General features: G+C 40.1%; 4 protein-coding genes across 4 annotated transcripts; 2 read left to right on the forward strand and 2 right to left on the reverse strand.

The window, feature by feature from the left end:
• Nucleotides 1-2785: 2785 nt before the first annotated feature.
• On the reverse strand, nt 2786-4479 carry ch25hl1.2 (cholesterol 25-hydroxylase like 1, tandem duplicate 2). Its single transcript, XM_063481120.1, has one exon. The coding sequence runs from the start codon at nt 4185-4187 to the stop codon at nt 3357-3359; it is 831 nt and encodes a 276-aa protein (XP_063337190.1). The 5' UTR covers nt 4188-4479; the 3' UTR covers nt 2786-3356.
• A 602-nt stretch (nt 4480-5081) lies between these two features.
• si:dkey-24l11.2 (uncharacterized protein LOC100034462 homolog) lies at nt 5082-10242 on the forward strand. The gene is made up of 12 exons (XM_063481121.1): nt 5082-5254; nt 6424-6984; nt 7586-7645; nt 7759-7811; nt 7896-8040; nt 8151-8491; nt 8588-8816; nt 8923-9037; nt 9215-9326; nt 9427-9538; nt 9806-9918; nt 10066-10242. The coding sequence occupies exons 2-12, from the start codon at nt 6436-6438 to the stop codon at nt 10133-10135; spliced, it is 1899 nt and encodes a 632-aa protein (XP_063337191.1). The 5' UTR covers nt 5082-5254; nt 6424-6435; the 3' UTR covers nt 10136-10242.
• A 2466-nt stretch (nt 10243-12708) lies between these two features.
• ch25hl1.1 (cholesterol 25-hydroxylase like 1, tandem duplicate 1) lies at nt 12709-13803 on the forward strand. The gene has a single exon (XM_063479688.1). The coding sequence runs from the start codon at nt 12735-12737 to the stop codon at nt 13572-13574; it is 840 nt and encodes a 279-aa protein (XP_063335758.1). The 5' UTR covers nt 12709-12734; the 3' UTR covers nt 13575-13803.
• Nucleotides 13804-17764: 3961 nt separating this feature from the next.
• Nucleotides 17765-24117, reverse strand: kti12 (KTI12 chromatin associated homolog). The gene is made up of 9 exons (XM_063481123.1): nt 23912-24117; nt 22160-22211; nt 22003-22055; nt 21865-21920; nt 21701-21780; nt 21422-21581; nt 20543-20605; nt 18621-18691; nt 17765-17967 (listed from the first exon to the last, which is right to left on the reverse strand). Exons 1-9 carry the CDS (start codon nt 24060-24062, stop codon nt 17826-17828), a joined length of 828 nt encoding a protein of 275 aa, XP_063337193.1. The 5' UTR covers nt 24063-24117; the 3' UTR covers nt 17765-17825.
• Between the last annotated feature and the right edge of the window lie 159 nt (nt 24118-24276).

Below are 24276 nucleotides of genomic sequence, written 5' to 3' on the forward strand. Positions count from 1 at the left end.
ACAGCAGAACTGCGACAACACACCCTGCACAAACACACAAGATAACCACGCCACCAGTCACCATTTTGGGTGACTGGTGCCTGCAAGCAATATCTTTTTTCAGAACAAGAAGCTATTATTGTGTTACAAATGATAAAAATGTAGCAAATGTTAAAAACCCGAGATATCAATTTTATTTATATATAAAGCTGCTAGTTGCCATCTAGTGGTATGATATAAACTCACCGCCACTTTGTTAGGTACACTTCTACACCTACTCGTTAATGCAAATATGAAATCAGCCTCTATTACATGATAGAGTAACTCTGAACGTGGCATGGTTGTGTAGAGGTGGATCTATACTGTTTTATCTGCTCTTTAAACTGAGTCAGTAATCAGATAGGCAGTCTTTTTTTTTAACTTGCTGTGCCGACATAATTGTTTGAATCAACATGGATCAGATTTTTCTATCTGCATGTTTCCACAGGACAATGTGCATCCCAAAATGCATGCCCCTGTACCGCCTTTGCAGACACCTCATATAGAATACGCCCACTGGCCAATTCATTAGGTACACCTGTTCAACAACTTATTCACGCACATACTTAATCAACCAATCACATGGCAGCAACTCACACACCACCTGCTGAAGTTCAAACTGAGCATCAGCATGCGAAGAAAGGTGATTAAAGTGACAGGCTGCATGCTCCAGCTGCCTGTCACCTTGCTGCTAGAAAACCTGCATTTTGCCAATGAGGGACAGTACAGGATATTTGTATTTTATTCTGTTCAATTTTATGTTTGTTGTTTTGGATTAGTCTAAGTATTTCTGTTAGTCTGATCTACTGGGATTTTCACACACAAACCTTTCTTGGGTTAATAGAAAACAGCCAGAAAAAGAAAATATGCAGTGATTGAATGAGCTGACAGGGATGCACCAGTAACTTAAACAACCACTTGTTACAACCAAAGCATGTAGAACAGGACCTGAATATGCAATACATCAGTGACAGAAGACCGCATAAATGCCACCTTTGTCAGCTGACAAATCTGCAACATCAGTGTGATGCTATCAAGTAAATGTAACAAACAGTAACAAAGCAGTCGTGCCAGAATGTCGTGCTAAAAAGAAAGATTCTTTAAAATACAAGTGGGAGCAAGCGAGTCAGATACCCAGCGCACAGAGATGAAACAGGTCTGGTCAGAAACAGTTTATTACTAGGCCAGGGAGCACAAATAAAAACACCCTAAAAATGTACGTAATAAAAGGTTGTCAATCTACCATTTTCTACATTCACTAAAACCCCCCTGCTATAATCATGCCACATGTTCATTATGGGTCCATCAGCAGGCCAGGAATTCCTTCTTTAGAGCAGAGTCCACGCCAGCCCCGTCTTCGGCAGACAAGGAAGAGCCTCCCATCTTCTTGTCCTTCCACGGGCCCATCACATCCCAGCCCAGCTTGCGTTCTGCACCTAAATCCATTATGCGACCACCGCCACAGCTCCCCTTGCGTCGTGGTCCCTATCAGCTAATTTGTCCCAGGTGTAGCCAGTCCACAGTGGATTAAAAACTATGTCACATAAAACACTAAAAACCATGCAATAGAAACAGAACAAAACCATGCAAATAAAATGACACTCATAAATAAACACTAAAAATCAGAATAAAAACAATATACAAGATAAATACAAATTTCCACTGTGTGACATAAACACGAGCCAAACTCTTTGGAGAGTGTTTGCAGTATCTTGTTAAATCTAGGCCACAAAGAATTACAAGTCTTGCCGCAAAAGGTGCTAAACACCGTACTAGTAAGGTGCACCTAATACAGTGACTGTTTACTTTAATTAAGGGTTGTCAAACTCATTTTAGTTCACAGGCCACAAACTACACATTGTAGTACAACTATTGCACAATAACTTATGTAATCCTCTAAAAGTCTTCTTTATTAATGAGTAAAGAAGTACAAATACATAAGTAGCATCTAATAAGCTAACCATTTCTGAAGCAATTAACATGTGAAAGTTTTGTACCTTTATAGATCCACTGCTGAGTGTTTTATCTTTATGATTCCTATCACTTGTCTACATTTAAAATACTTTTATGTTCCCCATTCAGTTTTGCTCTTGTTTCTTCTTCTTTTGGCTGGTCGCCTTAGGGGTTGCCACAGCAGATTATCTGCCTCCATCTCACCCCTATCCTTATCAATCACTAAATCCATTAATTTTATCTCTGGTCTTCCTCTCTCCTCCACTATCCCTCCTCTGCATATGTCCAAACCATCTCAGCCTTGCCTCTCTAAATTTGTCTCCACACTGCTCAACCTGAGCTGCCATCTTGGCTTCTTGTCTTTTTTGTCAACGCCACCATCACCAAACCATACATCATAGCAGATTTTACTACCTTCCCTTTCACTCTTGCTGCTATCTTCCATCACAAATCACCACTGACACTCGTGTCCACCCTGCCTCCGCTCTAATAAGCAGTTTTTCTACTTTAATAAAACCATCCAATGGGCCAAAATTGACCTTCTGTCAGGCTGGCTGTTTCCTGAGGGCTCCATGCTTGACATTCCTGGTTTAATTCTCATCCTTGACTCTCATACATAAAACATTTCAAGTGTGGAATTACTAGTCAGGTTATGTGATCTCAAAAACAGAGGAGGAGCAATGTTTAAAATTTAAAAAGATAATTTCTTTCTAAAAAAAAAAATAGAAGCACCTCTAATCAGGTCATTAAAAATATCATGTACCTTTTGTTGTGGCTTTTACACAGAACTTTATTAAATTACAACCATTAGGAAAACAGTATATCAGCAGAACACTGTTGTGAGCAAATACTGCAGTAGCTGATGTTTATCTGTTGTCACGTCAATTTTTTGCTTGCATGAAAGTTTAAAGATAAATAAAGATAAGTAAAGTTAAAAACAATGAAAACTTATTTGTTTCCCTGGGAATAAAGTCAGAATAAATAACCACAAAAAGAACCAACTAAACACAGAGTAATAGAATGTCACTGGTCACATTACTTGACTCAGGATTACACAATTGCATTGCTAGATACATTCTTGTTGTAGTTTTAAACTAAGAGAAAATAAACATGCACTGAAAACACAAGGTTTCATATAAGGGAGAAACTGATAAGCCATGCCCAAAGCTCAAGATCACTTTCAAAGTTTAGAAACCACACATTTAGATTATGCACATAGTTCAAATGTTAACATTTTCATTGAATTGGCAACTGTCACTAAAGACACAGAAAACTATCAACACAGTTCTGACAGTAATTTTGCTCTATTTGTGTGCAAATATGTTTTACAGGCACATGATTTGAAAAAGAAGCACAAAAACACACATCTCACTGCTCGCAATAGTTTACGTAGCTGAGGAGAAGCTGAAATCAGCATGTGTGCCAAATATTTTGTCCCAGTGACTAAAGTGCGGTGCAAAGTTTGTATTGGGTTTCTGATGGTGCACATCATGTTTGCTGGGCCCTCCGTAGATGCCAAATGGTATCAGACGAGATGTGGACCAGGGGAAATCATAGCCGCAGTGATCTTCTATAGAAACATACACATGCAACACCATGAAGGCCCATGTAGTGAACAGGTGACATCTCAGGATCACAGGATTCAGGGTGGTCCAGAAGCCCACTGTAACCAGCTCCCAGCCACCAAGACACTGAGTCGCAAGAGCAAAGGGAGACGAGTAATTGTGATGGATGGCGTGGAAGGTGACATACAGCCAGCGGATCCTGTGATGGAGCAGGTGCCAAATGAAGTACTGCAAGTCAAAAAGCAGGAGGTTGCCTATCACCCCGGCGATCAGCTCCAGCAGGGATGGAGCCTGGTCTGGCAGGTCAGCGGGTGGCCTCCACGCCCACTGGGCCACAGATGCTGGAAGCACAAGAAACACATGGTTGTACAAGGTGACACCTGCACAGTGCAGCAATGCAGAGGCCGTTGGTCGGCGGCTCGGCTGTATCTTGAATTGCTGAACCCACGGCCATTTATCCCCCATTATGTCACAAAGAAGGAAAGGGATGCAGAAGACAAAGTATGAAGAGACAGTCAGCACAATGGGGAAGAGCGGAGATCGCAAATAGTCTGTGTAGTTGAGCCTCAGGCTGTCCCACAGAGGCTGCAGCAAAGACTTTTCTCTTGACCAACTCATCCAAATATCTACACTGGTTTCTACAAGATCCATGATGAATTAAAAAATAAAAAAAAAACACAGTGAAGGTGTCTGAGGAATGAAGGTGCTTCAGCCAGAAACAGCAGCTTTGGCAAACACTTTTTCCATGTGTGTGTCGGCTTAGGCTTTTCTGTCTGTGTGGTATCAAGTGGCAGCCAGGTACAATAAATTATTTATGCACCCTGTGCAACAGGTAACTTATAGCTCTCCACACAGGAACTGTTGACATATAGGTAATTATTCTGTCTTCTGTTTATGCTGCATCTCCTGTTTGGTTGGTGTATTTTTTCATTTTCACTTATATAAAATAAATACTGTGACGTCTTGCACAGGTCTAGCCATAAAAACAGATGAGTTAAAGAAGAGACATAAAGGACAAAAGAGAATGGGAATTTTAAAAAAAATCTGAAAAACCATAGAAACAACTATCAGGTCTTTACAGGAAAATAAATATATTTCAAATTAAATACAAGGTCATACGTATTTAAAGCAGTTCATACTGTAGAAGGCAGAAGAGGAAGACAGCCTCACCACAAAGTCCATTTACTTATCAGATGCTTTCCTTCATAACAAAGGATGTTACCAGCAGATGATGTTTTCACTGTACAGCTATTTTGGATTTCATTTTTAGCCCCTCAGTTCAGGATTATCCATGCTAGCTTTGTTCTCCTGTGCTCAAAGGCTCCAGAACAGCTACTGACAATTTATTCAAGTTTATTTTGTTTCCTTTGATTTTATTTAATTTGTTCTACCTAGAAATATTTTATTTACCGTCCCTTGCACCAGTTTTTATATGTGCATATTATTTTGGAGCCTATATGTATTATTCGAATACGTTTCGGGGAATAATAGTATTAAAAGCCTTTCTGTCGCATATTATGACGCATAACTCTTGCGCTGATGTTTTTACAGTCCACGGTTAAGACGTTTTATAGCACGTATCGCTGACCGTGCAGTCACCTGATATGTAGCAGCCTTAAAAGGTTGTTTGAGGGGTTTTTTGTTTTGTTTTTTTAAGACTGGTACTTGTCGTTATCACACTTGACAAGCTTTTACGAGAAACTCCGTGCATAAACGAGGTAATTTCGTCTTTTCAATTAACTCCGTTATAAAGTAAACATTAGCATACGTACAGTCCTACGTAAAGTTTAGCTAACTTTGCTAGCTAAATCGTGAGCGTTTGAGTTTTGTATCAACTTCGATGTTGACTAGCTTTTTACTGCTAAGTTAGTAATTATGACAGAGAAATACTGCCCATATACTATTTATGATATCGCATTAACTGTGGGTGATTTCTAGTTATAGCTGTAGGTGGTGGAGATGGTCAAAAGACACTGGTCAGGTCAAGTGTAACTAATTTCAGCAAAAGCATTTAACTTCGTTGTCATTCTTACGCCCACAGAAAAAATAAATAGGTCAAGTTGACATATAAAACTGGTAAAGTCCATCCCATGACGCAGTTTGCGATTTACAAATGGACTGCGCATGCTCAGAACTCACCATAGCGTGTATGGGCACGTCTTTCGTGGCTTAAAAGAGTTTATTTTTATTTAAACGAAAAGGCACTGATACTGTAGAATTTGGCAGTGTTCCAATACAAAGTAAAAATAGGCCGGTATCACAAATACTGATACCCATAAAGCCAGTTTATGAAAGGGAGAAACGTGTGTGGATTAATGAAGTTAATACATATGCTTAATCTGAATGCATCTTTAATGACAAATAAAGATGTGAGTTTTGCTTTCCACTGTCAGTTAACACAACAAAACACATTTCACAGCGTTTTGAAACATTTTTTTTCTTTTGAGACCCGGAATGTAAACACACTTGCCCGGAAAGGACTTTGTGTCGACTTGTTTTGTTTTTAACGTGCCGTTTAAATAAAAAGAACTTGAAAATTAACATAAAAGGGTTATTTCAGTCAGATATTTTCATATTTCATGTCTGAGATATTTCTTTCCGGTCAACTCAAGTAATTAACACGTTACAATAGGCCTAATATATTATTTGAATGTCAAAGTAACAATCATGATGACTATTCTCACTCACATAACTGGAGGACAACAAATCACAGCATAGCAGGGAGGAGGACCAGGGTGCTTGAAAGGAGTGGTGTTTGCACAAACTATCGATATCAATCCACCCACCTGTAATTCACAGCACTGTATGATCTGTTTCTTGAGTTTAATGAAGGCTTGTATTAGTAGAGTAGGCCAAACCTGTCTAAAACTTGTTTTCATTCATCCAGGTATTAATAACAATGGTGAATAGTGAGGAAGAGAGGATGGAAGAAGGTGGTTTAGAGGGAGTAACTCCAGCACAGCAGCTGTGCCGTTTCTTTTCTCAAGGACGTCATTGCAACTTTGGGAAGAAGTGTAAATTTCTGCATGTAAGAGATGATGGCAAAGCTCATGAGAAGGAAACCGTCAGCACATCCTACCCAGCTGCATCAGTGGGCCACAGGCCATCACCAGTCCGCCGGCCATGCCGCTACTTCATCGCAGGACACTGCACCATGGAAGACAGATGTCGGTTCTGGCATCCACCACAGTTAGCCCTACTGGATGACCAGCCTGTTCCAGGCAATCAGACGAGAGCTGAACAGAGAATTCAACCAGTGCCTCACCCCAGCGTCCTTCAGGAGGTGAAGCTGAGTGACATGACAGAGGATATCGCCAAACAGCTACGAGACACAGAGATCAGTCAGCTGAAGAAGCGTTTTCCCAAAGATCAGCTGATTATTCAGGAACGTAGTGATGGGAAAGTTACTTATTACCGTGCAACTGTAAAGGCCACAGATCCAGACTGGGTAAACACTTCATTTGTTCTTCAAGAGCTTAGTGGGAAAACCCATATACACATCACTTCTCTTAATACAGTACAACTCTGTTTTAATTTGTAAGCAAGTTCTCTCCTTAATTGAGAGCAACACAGAAGACCAGTGATGTCACAGAGTAACAAATACTGAAGTTTGTTTCTATTCATAAGGCAATATGAAAGCTCACACAGTAAATTTTAATTCAATTGGTAATTGGTGCTAATTTCCCTTGGGATTAATAAAGTATATTGATTGATTGATTGATTGATTGATTGATTGATTGATTGATAATTCAGGCCCAGTGTTAAACTGAAACACTAAGCTTGAATTGTTGTAATGCGAAAGAGTTAAAGATTTATTTATTTAAGCATGTATATAAATATTTACAGTTGTATTACTTTAAATTGTCTGTAAGCTACCAACTGCTGTAAGACCTAAAAGTCCAGTCTGATCACAATTTAGGCCACAATTCACAATTATTATTGAGCTAACTTTAATACTTTGGTAATATTATTAGGTTGAAAAAATGAACATAGCAGTTCATTGCAGTCTTACCTGGAAATTTATTCTGATGTTGCATTTTAACTTACAGCCTTTTGATCTGAAAGAAATTGACATCATGGTGAGCTTTCCAGACAATTACCCGCAAGAGGTAAAGACCGCTGCTTCTTCTTAAACCACAGTTTCTCTAATATACCACACTAAGAATGATTGTCATGGAAAGAACAGTTTGTCATCATTTTGATATTTATTTATTTTTCTTAGATTTTTACTTTGGATATACCCCTGGACCAGGATCTGCCTTCTGTAATGGCGAGGTAAACGCAGTTGTGGTTCATTTTTATGTGTTTATTGCATTGATAGCTGTTGCAGTCATCTCTACACAATCTTTTGCTAAATAGGCATGTACAGCAAGCATCGTTGGAGTGGCTTCAAGCCAAGCATGCGACCAATCAGCTCATGGGAAAGGTAGAGCTGCTTTTCAGGCCTTTTCTTCGCTGGCTGGATCGCAGCTTGGAGAGGCTGTTTACTGAAGGAGCCCGGCAGGTGAGATTGAAATCTAATCATTGTGTTTCAAGCTCAGTATATATATCAAAATGACCTGCAAGTTCTCTTTCTCTCTTGCTCTTTTTTTTTTTTTTTTTTTTTTTTTGCAGTTGAAAAAAGACATTGATTTAGAAAAAGCTGGACTGCAGTTTATACCCTATCAGGAGCTCCAGGCAACTGTGTCTGAAACATCTGAGCCTGCATCTGATGCTGCTGCTGCAGACAGAGATGAGGACATTGAAATGACACAGGAGGAAGGGAAGTTGGTGCAGCAGGAGAATCTTGGTGGTGATGAAGGGACCGAGAAAGAGGAGACGAGTCATCTGGTGGAGAACATTAAGATCAGCAATCCTCGCCGAGGCACAGAGGTGAAGCTGCTGGGACTGATGCTGGGAGAGAACACCGCCACTGTAGTCGCCCCGCAAATTACTGTTTCTCTTCAGTGTAACAGGTAATGAAGATAAGAAAGCATTAGACACTGTTTTTTGTTTTGTTTTTTCAGAGTGAGAGCTCATCCACAGTTCTAACATTCTAACTCTGTTTACAGGTGTAAGGTGACTGCAGACCTGACACTCACTGGAAGGACCCCCTGCTCGGCTCAGTGTGAAAACTGTACCACAAGCATAAGTGCAGCATTCAGACCCTGCATGCTTCACCATTACAGTGATGTCCTGGGTTACTTGGATCTCCAAAACACTACAGCTGTGGACCTAGTACTTCAGGAGTGTGAACTCACTGTGGGCTGCCTCAGCTGTTCCCAGGAGGGCCCAGTGCAGGTGACGAAACATGTTATGCTTAACATACCAGAACAGCTGCACTGTGAAATGTCATGCAACTGAAAACAAATCTGTTTTTTTGTGTGTTTGGTTTTTTTTTCATCAGAACCTTGCCTATGGACAAACAAAGGAGTTTAATTGTGAAAACTGCCACACCAAACTCAGCATCCTGGCTGAGAGCACAAAATTTCACTACATTCAGCCTCGCACCAATAAAACAGGTCAGAGCTCATCTACATATGACATCATTGTAATATAAGGATATGTCAAAAGTTTAAAAACCTAAAGCTACTCAATAGATTAAGCATGAGCATTTATAGACACTGAAATAAACTTACGCCTCATCAGACCACAAGGGCTAAACTACTGTGTCTGTTTTGCTTTCTCATTTTGTGCAGGGTCAAGTGGTGTCAGTTACAAGACATTAAGAGATCCTGCTGTGCAAAAAGGGAAGCCACTGCCAGAAAAAGGAACATGCAAACATTTCAAACAAAGCCACCGCTGGCTAAGGTATTGTCCTCCCTCTGACCTTTCTCTTTTTTATGTGTCGGTACAAGAGGTTAATAAGTGCATGTGGGAGTCGGTGAAAGATTTGTACCCATTTTTTCAGGTTTCCCTGCTGTGGTCGGACCTACCCCTGCGATGTGTGCCATGATGAGAACCAGGACCACCCCATGGAACTCGCCACGCGGATGATTTGTGGTTTCTGTGCTAAAGAACAGGTGGACTATAGATTTAAAATTTCATTAAATCTTACTTGTCAGTCTGTATATTAGTATAAACCTTACAGTCTGCTTATTGAAAGTCTAATATAAAGTCTAATAACCAAGGTAAAGTAGCAGTGCATGTATAACAGGAAAGGCTCTGTTTGAGTTGCAAATTAATTATTTTTCAAAATGTATTTGCTTACATCTGGGAATATAAATGCATGGTAGACTTTGGCTCTAAATGATAACAAAATGTCATCCAAACTGTGTTTGCTCTTGCAGCCATATGGCAATGGAAAGCCATGCGTCAGCTGTGGAGGCATGATGACGAGAGGCACGTACACCAGCCACTGGGAGGGAGGACGAGGGTGTAGAAACAAAGCCAAAATGAGCAGGTACTTAATTACATTAAGGTTCATATCCTGGGAACTAATAATTAAAACTTTATGGGATTAGTTTTTCGTCTTTCTTTCTTTCTTTCTTTTTAAAAAAAAAATCTTTGATTTTAAAAAATTTAAGGTTTTATTCTCCTTTCTCTTCAGAAATGATCGACAGAAATATGCCAACTCCAACAAAACGGTTTCGAGGAAGGCAGCCGCTGAGAAGAAGTAGTTGGTGAAGAAGAGCCTCATTGCATTCATTTATCACAAATCATTACGATACACAAATCATTATTTCAATGAAACTGTCCTTTTCCACAATAAATTCTGTGTTTGTGATCATTTGGTGTCAGAACCGTTAATATTATTACAATGTAGTATTTAAACTCGTAAGATTAAATATGATTTCAGTTAGAGGACTTTGTGCTCCTTTAAGCCATAAGGTCAGTTTACAGAACATTAAATTACATTGAAGTGTCCTGGTATTTGCAATATTATATTAGTTACTGCAGTATTAAATGTTCCTTAAGATTAGAATCTTATTTTCAGAGGTCATCTGGCAAAGAAAGGGCAGCATTAGCAGGATTGACCCAGTGACTTAAAGTGTATGGAGGTCATTTGGTCTCATTACACAGATTAAATAAACTTAACCTAGTCAGTCTAATCTAGCTGACCCTGTTGATCCTCTTATAACAGCAATCTACAGCCAAAATGCACAGAAGACTGTGCAAAAGTCTCAAGTCATCCCTCATTTTTTTAAATTTGTACTTTCAAGGAGGCAGAGTTTCTTGTAATTTTAAGGTGATATTGGGGAAACAGCTCTCCATACTCTTTTTCATTCAATTTCAGCCCTGTCCATTTACAGAGGAATACAATTCAATACACTGAGTTGTTAGTTTTAATGTTTCAAGCAATATTAATACCGACATATGAATCATTCAAATATATAAAAACTACCTTTAAGGGAATTAGATGTCTTTTGAAAAAGTGTTAGGCACTTTGTTACTAGCAGCCTGTAGCAAAAAACATTTTTTCTTCCCATTTATTAAATTGGCTCTACCAATAAAAGACAAAGATGACACAGTTTGCTAGGCATAAAATTGTATTTTTACACCAACATTAGCTATTAACTGAAAACTTGACATAGGATCGCCATGGTGTGGAGTGTGTCTTTAAGCTCATCACCACTGCAAGGGAGAGGCAAAAGACTGAGGTTTGGAAAACTACACAAGAACTGGACTGAAAATCAGTGGCAACAGGTCTGATGGTGCTTAATCAAACTTTGAAATCTTCGGTTCAAATTGTCTTTAATGTGTATAAATGAGGGCAGAAGAGTGGCGGTGAGTGTCTACAGCCGTCTGTAAAACACGGTGGAGGCTGTGTCCTGGTTTGCAGCTGTATTTCAGCCACTGGCGTTTAAGATCTTGTCAAAATTAATGAAATCGGATTTGGCTCCAGCATGCAACACCATCTGAAAAGAGTCCGAACGGCAACAACTTCATTGTTCAGACAATGCAGTAAATGCATACCTGGATAGAAAACTAGAATAAAGGTGGTCATACCAAATATGATTGACTTTTAAGCTCCTTAGGAGTGAACTCTGCTTTTGCTTTACATGCTATATTTACATGTATGTTTACACACGTCTCAATTAATCGCCGCGCACAGATAACACTCCAGCTTTTCACTGAGCCATTAATGAGTGTGAGAGCGAAATATACAACGAACTAAACAAAAGAGAAATAAGTCCGTTTCCGAACATCAAGAGAGCCAAAAAAAATCCTTGAAATATTCCTACTGTGAGTCAAACACTTGCCTGATCTTTGTCTTCAGAATTCATTTTGTTAAACAAACAAACAAACAAACAAACAAAAAACAATAGCACATCTGAAGAAAAAGAAAACTGATCTTTGAAAAGATCGATCCTAACCTGGCAGTCAGTACTTCATCATTCACAAGCTTTGTGATCCAATAAAACTCATTACAGAGTCGGACCATTTTCAAATTAACTCTTAATCTCGAAAGACGGACGCTGACCTGAGGAAATGTTACAGACTTGACTCCTTCCCTGTCCAATTTGCAGATATGGGTCAAAGAGGCGGGCACGCGCTTAAATCACCAAATAGCGCCAAATGGCACTGGATGTACTGGATGTGAACCACCTGGGTGTGAGGAGGAAAACACGAGACTTAGAATATTGCGCACATATTTATTTTGTTAAAAGAAATTACATTACTTTATTCGCATAAACGCTACGGTTAGGTTATGTGTTTAAGGTTTAAGTCGACACCATAATAAATAATTAGATAAATAACATATAAATTTCATATATATATATATGGTGCATATATTTCATCAGACATGTGATAGTTGACCAGCATAATAGGATGATGCAAAGTGACCAAAAAAAAGGTATACACAGCTTTAGTCATCTTTTTATTTAATGTATCAGCAACAGAAAAGCAGAAAAAAGCAGAGAAATATTCTGATATTCTGATTGTTTTCCTCAAAATGAGAAGACACCGTTATATGTTATATTGTCAACAAAGAAAACAATCAGCTTATTGTGAGATTAGGAGATATTCTCCAAACTGGGACACCAAAAAGCTGAGGACATTTACAAAAAGCTGTTTTACCTCCTTTTCTTGCATTCATTGAACCATTGCTGCTCTCTTTGGCATTGACATGGCATTTTTTGCTGCTGGAAAAAAAAAGGTGGTGGTGTGACTGAGAGCAAAGCCCCTCCAGTTAAACTCCTCTATATAAGGCAGAACCTTGTCTTGGATCATAAGACTTGCACCACAAGCAGCCTTCATTGGTATCACACCAAGATGCTGAACATCACTGAACCTTCCCTGCAGTTCTTGCCTTGCAGGAGCTCAGACCGTCTTCTGCAGCCATTCTGGGATTATTTACTTTTTCACTACATGCCTCTCATCTCATCCCCATTTTTCCCCGTCCTACTCGCCTTTTCTAGCTATTTTTTCTTCAGCTTACCTTTTGCTGTGCTGGACCTCTTGGGAGAAAAGGTGCCTTTATTCCATCAGTACAAGATCCAACCAAACAGGAAGCCAACTTTGAAAATGATGGGTGACAACTTCATGGTCGCTTTTTATAACCACATCTTCTTTGTTTTACCAGCTGTAATAATCAGTATTTTCATTATGCCTGCACCACCACTGCCACGAGATGCCCCCACAGTATATGAACTGTTTATTGATATGCTGGCTGTACTGCTCCTCTTTGACACTCAGTACTTTATTTGGCATTTCATGCATCATAAGCATCCTCAGCTTTACCGCTGGATCCATGCAGTCCACCATGAATACATAGCACCTTTCTCATGGTCAAGTGAGCGGCTCAGCATCCCAGAGCTGATGACGGTGGGATTCTGGAGCAACCGTGATCCAGTTCTTCTAAACTGTCACCCACTGACCACATGGTGCATTGCAGTTTTTAGCATCTGGATGTCTGTTGAAGACCACATAGGCTACGACTTGCCGTGGACCTTGAACCACCTGGTGCCTTTAGGGCTGCTGGGTGGAGCACCAGCTCATGACATGCACCACCAGAGGCCGAGCACCAACTACGCTCCTTTCTTCAGCCACTGGGACAGAATTTTTGGCACTGCTGCCCCTTTGAAGAAAAAAAATGAACTGAAAAGCAAATAAGAACTGTTCTGTCAATAAAGCCTGTTTTTTATGTGGCATTGTTAGCACTGCAACACTCTTTTAATGCCCAATCCTTTAATTACTGCTTGCTCTATGTGGGGCCCTTACTGTCTCCACACTCTTTGGCAGTGTATATATATAAATATATAAATATATATGTGTGTGTATATTCTCAATGAACCGTGTTAAATGAATTTGTTGAATTTTTGAATTCAATAAAAAACATTTTGTTTACAAAGAATCTGATTCTCTTGTTTCATTCATTATTAAATGGAATAAAAAGTAAATAAAAGCTGGCAGGTGTGCATATAATCACTCATTCAACACTGTGGTGAAGCTCCAGTAATCACTTATAATTGCAAGAAAATTCCTGTAAACAACTTCCTGGGGTCTGGGTTTTCTGGCAATCTTCTTACTTAATTTAAAACCTTTGAAAGAGCCTTACTCAGCTATTTTTTACTTCCAACTCCACAAGGGAAAATAGAGTTCATAAACAAGAAATGTACTGTTTGTCAAACTAGTCACGCTGAGTTAAAGACATAAAAAAGAAAAAAAAGAGAAAAAAAAGGGGGGGGGGGGGGGGGTTGCTGTAGCTCAGGTGGCGGAGCAGGTCAGCCACTAATCAGTAGGTCGATGCCAAATATCATTGGGCAAGATACTAACCCCATGTTTGCCTACTGGTGGTGGTCAGAGGGGTGCCAGTGTCAGTTCATATACTGTGGGCGCCAGTGTCCGGCAGCCTCGCCTCTGTCAGTGCGCCCCAGGGCAGCTGTGGCTACAATGTAGCTTGCCATCACCAATGGGTGAATGACTGAATGTAGTGTAAAGCGCTTTGGGGTCCTTAGGGACTAAGTAAAGCGCTATACAAATGCAGGCCATTTACCATCCCATCATTCATAAATCTTCTCTGATTTCTTCCTCTTGCCTTACCGCTCCATATTCAACACCCTTTGTCCAATCTATACACTAGAAAGGGCTTGTCCCTCTAACTTTGTCTCCAGACTACTCATTTCTAATCTTGTCCATCTCAGTCACTCCCAGTGAATATTTTCAGCTCTGCCACCTCCTTTTTGTTAGTGACACCCTCACCAAACCATACATCATAGCAGGTCTCACTACCACCTTGTAAACAATGCCTTTCACTCTTGCTGTTATCCTTCTGTCATGAATCACCCTTGACAGTCATCCCCATCCACTCTACCCTGCCTGCTCTATAGTAAGCGGTTTCCACACTAATAAAATAGACTTTCTAGTAGATCAGTTCTTTCTCATCATGCCTTGTTTAACTCTTGCCTGTCCCTCATACATAAAGCATTTTAAGTAGGCTTTCACTGGTGTAGAATTACTGGTCAGGTTATGTGATCTAAACCTTCCCTTTCAGTCTTCTTGCTAGCCCTCTGTTAGCAACAGTTAGAGATCACCCCTAACACTCATCTCCACCTGCTCCACCCTGCCCACACTCTCTTCTTCACCTCTTTTGCTTTGGATGTTTCACCCATTTACTTCTACTGACTTTCATTCCTCCTCTCTCCAGAGCACACCTCCACCTCTTCACAGTCTCTTCCACCCGTTCCCTACTCCTACTACGAATCACAAAGTTGTCTGCAAACATGATAGTCCCGAGAGACTCCTGAGTGACCTCATCTGCCAGCCTGTTCCTCACCATTGCAAAGAAGAGGGCATCAGATTCCTGATGTATCTCACCCCCATCTTGAACCCATCTTTCACTCCTACCACATATCTCATCCCTGTCTTGCTGCCCTCACATACTTCTCTGACCACTCCTAACTTTCTCATGCAGTACCACAGTTCCTCCTTAGGCACCCCATCATATCCTCCTGAAAACCAGCCATTTCATTTATGTCCTCTGGACACTGGTTTTTAATCTACAGGGTGGGCCATTTATATGGATACACCGTAATAAAATGGGAATGGTTGGTGATATTAAAGTCCTGTTTGTGGCACATTAGTATATGTGAGGGGGTAAACTCCTCAAGATGGGTGGTGACCATGGTGGCCATTTAGAAGTCGGCCATCTTGGATACAACTTTTGTTTTTTCAATAGGAAGAGGGCCATGTGACACATCAAACTTATTGGTAATGTCACAAGAAAAACAATGGTGTGCTTGGTTTCAACGTAACTTTATTCTTTCATGAGTTATTTACAAGTTTCTCTTTGTTCACAGCCATTGACATGTCGAAGAGGTTAACGCGTGAGGAGCGGATCGAAATTGTGTTGATATCTGGTGAACGCAGTAACCGGGTCATTGCAGCAGATTTCAATGCAAGACACCCTACGAGACCACCCATCTCCCATGCTACAGTTAGCAAACTGCTTGCTAAGTTTCGTGAAACTGGTTCAGTGTTGGATTTGCCAAAATGTGGACGCAAGAAAACTGTCACTAATGAAGAAACATCAGTGGCTGTCCTAGCTTCATTCAGCAAGAGCCCACAGCGTAGCACTCGCCGCATGTCACTGGAGAGTGGCATTAGTCGAACATCCCTTCGGCGGATATTAGCTACTCACAAATGGCACCCTTACAAACTCCAGCTACTGCAGCATCTCAACGAGGATGACCCAGATCGGCGCACAGAATTTGCAGAATGGGCAAAACAAAAATTGGAACAGGACCCTCAGTTCATGCAGAAGATTTCGTTCAGTGATGAGGCAAACTTTTATGTGAATGGTGAAGTTAACAAACAAAACCACCGCTATTGGTCTGACACTAACCCACATTGGATGGATCCCTCCAAGACTGTTGGAACAACAAAAGTGATGGTTTGGTGTGGTATATGGGGGACAACGATAGTGGGTCCATTCTTCATCAATGGAAACCTCAAGGCCACTGGATATTTGAAATTGCTACATGATGATGTGTTTCCCTCTTTATGCACTGAAGCTGGCACGTTCCCTGAGTTTTTCCAGCAAGATGGTGCACCACCACATTATGGGTGCCAGGTCCGAGCATTCCTAGATGAACAGTTTCCTGGAAAGTGGATTGGTCGTCGTGGGCCAGTTGAATGGCCCCCAAGGTCTCCCGATCTGACCCCCTTAGACTTTTATCTTTGGGGTCATCTGAAGGCAATTGTCTATGGTGTGAAGATACGAGATGTGTAGCACCTGAAACTATGGATACTGGATGCCTGTGCTGGCATTTCTCCTGCGGTGTTGCTATCAGTGTGTGAAGAGTGGGAGAAGAGGGTTGCATTGACAATCCAACACAATGGGCAGCACATTAAACACATTTTATAAGTGGTCAGAAACTTGTAAATAACCCCATGTGAAACCAAGCACACCATTGTTTTTCTTGTGACATTACCAATAAGTTTGATGTGTCACATGGCCCTCTTCCTATTGAAAAAACAAAAGTTGTATTCAAGATGGCCGACTTCTAAATGGCCACCATGGTCACCACCCATCTTGAGGAGTTTGCCCCCTCACATATACTACGTGCCACAAACAGGACTTTAATATCACCAACCATTCCCATTTTATTACGGTGTATCCATATAAATGGCCCACCCTGTATATCTTGTGACTTATTTGAGCTACCCTACTTAGTCCAGATGTACTAAATAGAGGACATCCTGTGCTTTCCATTGATTTCTCATGTGCTTGGGTGGCCTCTTTGAGTTTCAAAGAGGAAGAAAATCAAACAAAAAAGTTCAATAGTTAGATTCTCTTTTCCTTAGTTCTCTGGAGGATATGCTGTCTCTAGGCCCACAAAGACACAGTGCCAACTCCTGAACTTCTTTATACTTCTCTGTCAAAACTCCTAAAGAAAACATGGCATCTCTAGTCCTCTTTCTCAGCATGAAGCCATACTGCTGCTCACTGATTACTTAAACTAGCTTCAACTCTTTCCCATAGCTTCATAGTGTGGCTTATTCCTCTGTAATTACTACATATGACCTGTGCTCTTAAAAACTGGCACAATATACCTAGTCCAAGTAGGTGAAATGCAAAATAGGTTCATTTTTAGTCCAAGCAGGTCAAGAAAATAAATTCTTGACCTGCTTGGACTAACATTGAAGCTATTTGGTGTTTCGCCTAGACTGAACAAATCCCATCTGGTGAGGAAGGCCAAAAAGGTGTTAGAAAGTACACAAATTTAAAAATATAACCAAAAACAGGATGTTTTTGTTAAATACATTTATTTGTTACAGAAAAACTGCAACCCCCCCCCCCCCAAAAAAAAACCCAAACAAACAAACAAACAAAACAAAACAAAAACCAAACACTACACACTGTCAGTGCAGACTCTTATTTAAATACTGAACAAACATATTAGCAATTTGTCCCGTGTTTTCTGTCGGGTGCAGCTTGGTGTAGCTGATGAACTGGCGCCGTAGTTTCCGCAGCTCTGCCATGTTGACATTTCTGGTGAGCTCAATGTTTAACAGCAAGTTAAAGAACAAGAAAAATACCACAGGTTGAACCTAACAGAAGCCCAAATTATCTCCAAGCCCCAGTATTGCATTTAAACCTTTGAGCAGGACAACAGGACGAAATAACCTGTACTGAATGTTACTGGCATCATTTCAAATTCAGATTATGCCCAATTTATTAAAGGTTGGCCAGAACAGAAGCTGATATGCTTTTAAGTTATGTTGTGCTTGGACCAACGTGTTCAAAGAAGAAAATCAAAGTGGCTGGCTCTGACAAGGTGCTTCATAGTCCTGCAACCAATGAAAATCCACAAATATAATTTGGTTTCTCCCCACCACACACATCCCACAGCAAGCCATTACAGACAAGACCTTTAACATTGCTTAGTAGATCTACCTTTCTTTTAAGTCATGTGATGGCCACACATTCCTCCACCACCTCATCTAATGCTTTTCAGATAGAAAAGTGTTGTCCCCCCCGCTATTGAGGGGAGGTGATTAACCCCAGGAGGTAAACGGAAATTAGCATTTCACACAGTCATTAAATATGACAGACGTCCCACACGGAACTACAAAAATCTGTTTAATGTGAAAAGATTAATCAAAATCGTGTGTTCAAAATAACTGGACACACGCAAGTTGTGCTTAAAAAAGGATATCTTTTCCGAAGCTCCTGGAACTGCGATAAGATCCCCGGGAACGCTCGTCTTCTGGGCGTTAAAAATCGCCTGAAAACATTTAATTACATTTATCAAACACACATATAAAAATGAATTTTTAAAAAAGGGATCTCTACAAAGAGTATAAGGAACAATGACTCAGAATTAGAGAAGTATTTACTCCTCTTAATTTATTTTGATGGAAACATTTGCAGATATTGTGCAACAGAACGTCGTGATCTGTGTGAAATCGCTTCAGTGCAAAAAGAAGGAAGTGCAACATGTGGCATGCTAACAAATACACGAGCTCGATGTCAAAACAAAGACAAAGAGGAGGTTATTTTTTATTATTGATTTTGTTTTGCTGATTTATATGTTTTTACTCTGTTGCCTTGTTTTGGTAATCATGCCATGCTCATGTCATGAATGGCAGACAGAAATTCCCACACTTACAACGTGCAGGGGTGCTGATGTTCACATGTGAATGACTTGATGTTTGATGAATTTGGGTTAAAAATAAAGCATTAAAAAACATTTTAAAAACATTCATTTTTTTATTAAACGTTGGACAGTCGGCAGTTAACAGCTAAAGCTCTTAATTGTTTTTATAATCCTTTCAACACTTTGGATTTTAGCATTGAGATCCAGGAACTTCACACAGCCACAGTCAGTACTTTAACATCGATCAGCGGGATGTGGATTTTCACTCCATGACAGTGAACAAAATCTCACTGACATGATAATATTTGTGGTCATTTACTTGAATCTTGAGCTCAACATCTGAGTCCTGTGATTTTATTGTGTTTTAAACAAGTCTTTATAAACAGCAAGTACCCATTCATATAGTTTAAATGCCTATTGCTAACTCTAGTTATCCCAAAACTTTTAATGACTTTAGACTGGTTCCCTCAAATCAGTTGTGATGAAAATATTCGGTACAACTGGTGAAATCTGAGATTTTAAGGCCCACTGAGCATGTGCTTGACCCCATTCACTTTACCTCATGCTAAACTGATGTTACTCATGCTGAAAACCAGTTCAACGTGATTGACAAAAGTGAATAAAATGAGGCAAGCAAAAAATATGATCACTGATTTTAGATGCACTCATATACACAATGTCACATCTATTAAGGGTCAGACTGTTGAAGTTCAGTGTTATGAAAGTCTTTGAAGCTGTGTGCACCAGCGAGTCTCCCGTTTGAGAAGGCTTTCTGGTTTCCACATTGATAAAACTGCGATGGGTTTATTTTATCGTTCTTTTGTTTAATCCGATTTATCTCTTTCTTTGGGCTTGTGGTTTGGATACTTATCTGTAAACGAATCGAACTGTTGAGTCACAGGCTAACTGGTGAACCACAGCTGAACTTAGAACCCCTGCACCTAAGACGTCTGCAGCGGTTGGCTGGTTCACTTTTTCTTGACAACTCACACCCTTTGCAAGGTGAATGTAATAGACCAACAAGGTTTAATTAACAGCTTTGTTCGAGCAGTCATTACTTCACAGGAACAGTTATGTCACTTTCAAGGGCTACGTGATAACCAAAATTAATTAGAATTAGCTGTTATTTCAGTATTTTGCACTATGCGCATTTGTTGTCCATTTGCATGTGTTTGCATGTGAGGATGGATGACTCACGACTGCAGAACAAATCTACCCACGGGTAGATTTAAAGTAACCTGAACCTGAACCTGAACCTGAACCGGGCTATTATTGTGTACCAAGCTAAATACCTCATCAGCGCTTCACTCATAATTGCAACTTGGCTGGTGATGTAATGTATAAAGCTGTAAATACATGTAATACCTTCTGATTCATAGAACAAAGTCTACATTATGCAGAGGAATGTCATGGGAAACTACCTGAATGACCAGTAAATGATGTGAAACTAGAAAAAAAACAAAACAAAAAAAACCATACCATCAAGACATCTTGAGTGATCTTGTCCAACTCGTATAAAAAGTTTGCAGATGACAGCGGTTGCTACAGAGAAGAAAAAAAAAATAGGTTTCCTTCACAATCAGACAAAAAGACCACATGATACATCATGCATGCAGTAAATATTGTAGATTTCCAGAGTGATTGCAACTAGTGTCTCTTAGGCTACGTCCACACTAATGTGTTTTCGTTTGAAAATGCATTGTTTTCTCTCCGGCCTCCCGTCCACACTGAGACGCCGTTTTCCCTCAAGGAAAACGCAGCGTTTTGAAAATGCTCTCGAAAACGCATACATTTGAAAACGGTGCTGTCGCGTCGCAGTGTGGACAGCGAAAACGGAGCCTTTTTGAAAATGATGACACATTTTAGTCATGTGATGCAGTCAAGTGACCAATTAAACTAAGATAGCGGAGGGCATTATACAGCGGTTGCTTTGTTTGCTCTCAATTTTGACAGCCCTATTAAAGATTAATATCAGTTTGCACATGCTTCAGACAGCTTTTCTTCAAATTCTTTAATTCTCACTCGCTTTTGCAACTTTGTACTTTTGTGTTACCCTCAGCAACAACTCCACCTCATTGTTAGTCCATTTAAAAAACTCGGTGCTTTTCCTTGACATTTTGCCGCGACGTTTCAAGGAGCCGGAAAGTAAATAAACGGCAGACAGAAATGAGGCAGGTCGAATTGTCTTGCGTTTCACGCATGCGCAGTACTGGAACGTAAGCGTTTTCGGCCGTTTCAATGTGGACGGACAACTCTGTGAAAACGACTGAAAGCGATAGTGTGGACGCGGAGCATTTTCAGACGAAAACGCCGTTTTCAAATCTATCCGGGCTAGTGTGGACGTAGCCTTAGACTTACACTCTGAGTAGACTGGTTCGGTGGGGGTGCTTTTCTTTTGAAAAGCGCATCAGAAATGGCTTCAAATGGAAGCGTGTCGTCTTTCAGGATAGTGAAGAGAGGGCTGTCCCATCGGTTTCTGGAATCCGGAGCTTCAAATCGCTGAACTAATGCGTCAAAGCTTCAAAACACCAAATGCATGTGAGACAGTTTACAAAAAATAAAAATAAAAACGAAAAACACATGCAACAGTGCAGGTAAGGTAAGAGTCATGCTCTCATACTGAGGCTTCTCACTCACATGTCCTGATTGTACTGATCAGCAGCATCTCTGTTTGTGTTCCATAATGAGCTCTCTTCATGTGACGTCAAACTGTAGACCTTAACAAAGAAAACCCGCAAACATACCACGACTGCATTTGAAAGTAACATTTTTTCAAAATGTATATTTAATTGTCTACTTACCAAGCAGTGTGGAGTCTGTGCATGTTTGATGAGGCAGAACAGTTCATAGCGGTAGCCTGTAACATATTTAAATTTTAAACTACAAATCACAATATTTAATGTAGCTATGACAATTACAGAATAAGTAGTAAGACTTACCTTTTATGTAATTTAATGAGTCTAGAATAACAATGTCATCCTTGTTGACTTTCCTAAAAAAAAAAAAAACCCCAGAAAAAACAAAAAAGAATTAGCATTAAAATATGTGTGGATTTTGTGCAACATCAGATCCTACAACAGATTTTTAAACACTCACCTCTCCACTTCAGCTTTCAGAGACGCTCTGACATTTTTCTCCTTTTGGGAATCTGAAACATTTCCAGTAAAATTAGGTAAATGCAGAAGTCTGCCCAGTTCAAGCAAACAGTCTCCTTAGTCATGTTAACAATTACGGAAATAATAAAGAACTAAAATTTTGAAAAACAAAATGTTTAATTCTAAAAGCATAATAGCAATGTAACAGTAACATAGTAACATAGTTAAAATGATCAGGTCCAAGTGATGTTCCATGTCATATCATCCACAATAATAATATGAATGTCAAAGTATCATATTATTATATAGTTGCTATAGCAACATCCTGCTTAAATTCCCTAATGCACACAACGAGACAAGCCCAGGCATTTGTGAGAGCAAGAGCCCCTGATGGTCATTTGGTAGCTAAAAAGGGAGTTGCGTCAACAACGTTCAGCAAAGCAGTGTACGTTTCAAAACATCCAAGAAAACTGTTGTCACTAACTGTGGACACAAACTTGCACCTTGAAGCAAAAAACCCAGGTTTTTTACAACCAGTCTATAAAGGAGGAGATACAATCAGCTGGTTATGTTAGACCCAGAAGTAAATAAAATGACTCAACTGAGCATGTCCAGCTGCACGCGTTATTGTTAAACTAAAGTATTAAGCAACTACTTTATACTTAAAATTTGCAGGGAAAACACTACCCAGGCTACTTTTGTACATACATTTGACTTATGCTGTGTCACTGTATCTGCTGCTGTGCTATTACTTTTACCAATGTATTTGCTCTTCAAATTAGGAAGTGCGTCATCAATAACAGCAGCTCATTGGAGAAGGAGAATTGAAAATGCCCTTCAGTTACTCACTTACGAATGATGCTGCTGCAAACGTCGATAAAATGTCGCTTCCCCCCCCACATCATAATAAATCTCATAATCGCAAGTGTTTTTTTGAAATGTCATGACATATTTCCCATTCCTAGTACCATACTATTCTATTACTAGCAGTTTCCGCTTACATGTGATTTCAGGGGTTTGTAAAAGTAGAATGGGCGCTATCAGGCAACTCTGCTGTGGAACCAGCTCCCAGTTTGGGTTACAGGACACTCTCTCTACTTTTCAAATTAGCCTGAAAACTTCCACTTATGACAAATCCTATAGTTAGGCTTGGATCTAATCTCTTAGGAATATAGCTAATTGGCTGCTGAGGGATTTTCCACTATGCAGTAAGCACTTGATGCCCTTTTCACTCCCTATGCATTTATATGCTACTACTGCATGAAATTAACTTTTGTTCTATTTGTTGCTAATAGTCTCCTTTCTTTCCTCTAGCCTCCAACCAATCATCCTCGATGGTTGCCCCTTCTTTAGCTGGTTTTGCAAGGTCTCTTCCTGTTAAAGAGCAATCCTTCTTCCCCACCTTCGCCAGGTGCCTGTTCATAAGAGATTACTGGACTGTCTCTACTACTAACTACTACTACTAACGCTAAATAAGTAAAATTAATTGAATAGTAGCGCTCATAAAGCAGGCGAACTCAGTTGTAACCGTCATGAACTTTAAAGCCGCCCCAAGCATCGATAAGCGCAAACACGCTGAATTAAGCACTCCTGCTTCTGTTGTTCATTCCCCCGGCTAAGCTTCGTGTAAGGCCGGTAATGTTACCTCAGTATTATGTGGCTAATAACATACAAAAATATGCCAAGTAAGACTGAAAGCCCTGAAAGCTGAACAGCTTTAAGAAGCTAATGAAGGCGTGCTAAGCTTACTTGCCTGCGTAAACAGTGTTTTTCTCAACCCCCAGGCTTCCGTCTCCAACAATGTGAACCTTTCTTTCTGTGCTTTCTTCAAAATACACCTTCAGCTCTTCTGCCCTTCGTGACTTACCACTACAGGGGTAACCACACATCACTATTAGGGGCATAACTGGGGCTAGCTGCCACTCAAACTACCCTGGGATGTGATAAAAAGCACGTTGCCACTTTCACCCGGATATGTTAACTAAAAGCGGTTTTTCATTTACCGACCGGCAGGGGGCGCCAGAAACCTGATTATCTGAAGGTACTGTGTGTATGTGAATGTGACTTTAACATAGATGAAAACAGAGACTTCCAATACATTCTCTGCGCTTTTTAATA

This window comes from Pelmatolapia mariae, linkage group LG7 (genome assembly GCF_036321145.2).
Source record: "Pelmatolapia mariae isolate MD_Pm_ZW linkage group LG7, Pm_UMD_F_2, whole genome shotgun sequence".
Classification (NCBI taxonomy): domain Eukaryota; kingdom Metazoa; phylum Chordata; class Actinopteri; order Cichliformes; family Cichlidae; genus Pelmatolapia; species Pelmatolapia mariae.

Excerpts from the sequence above, each read along its gene's own strand:
- ch25hl1.2 (XM_063481120.1), bottom strand. The coding sequence starts at position 4,187 with ATGGATCTTGTAGAAACCAGTGTAGATATTTGGATGAGTTGGTCAAGA.
- si:dkey-24l11.2 (XM_063481121.1), top strand. The coding sequence starts at position 6,436 with ATGGTGAATAGTGAGGAAGAGAGGATGGAAGAAGGTGGTTTAGAGGGA. Across the intron at positions 7,812-7,895 it reads CTGCCTTCTGTAATGGCGAG|GCATGTACAGCAAGCATCGT; the intron begins GTAAACGCAGTT and ends TTTGCTAAATAG. Across the intron at positions 9,539-9,805 it reads GTTTCTGTGCTAAAGAACAG|CCATATGGCAATGGAAAGCC; the intron begins GTGGACTATAGA and ends TTGCTCTTGCAG.
- ch25hl1.1 (XM_063479688.1), top strand. The coding sequence starts at position 12,735 with ATGCTGAACATCACTGAACCTTCCCTGCAGTTCTTGCCTTGCAGGAGC.
- kti12 (XM_063481123.1), bottom strand. The coding sequence starts at position 24,062 with ATGCCCCTAATAGTGATGTGTGGTTACCCCTGTAGTGGTAAGTCACGA. Across the intron at positions 21,921-22,002 it reads CTCATTAAATTACATAAAAG|GCTACCGCTATGAACTGTTC; the intron begins GTAAGTCTTACT and ends AATATGTTACAG. Across the intron at positions 21,582-21,700 it reads GATCAGTACAATCAGGACAT|CTTTGACGCATTAGTTCAGC; the intron begins GTGAGTGAGAAG and ends GGTGTTTTGAAG.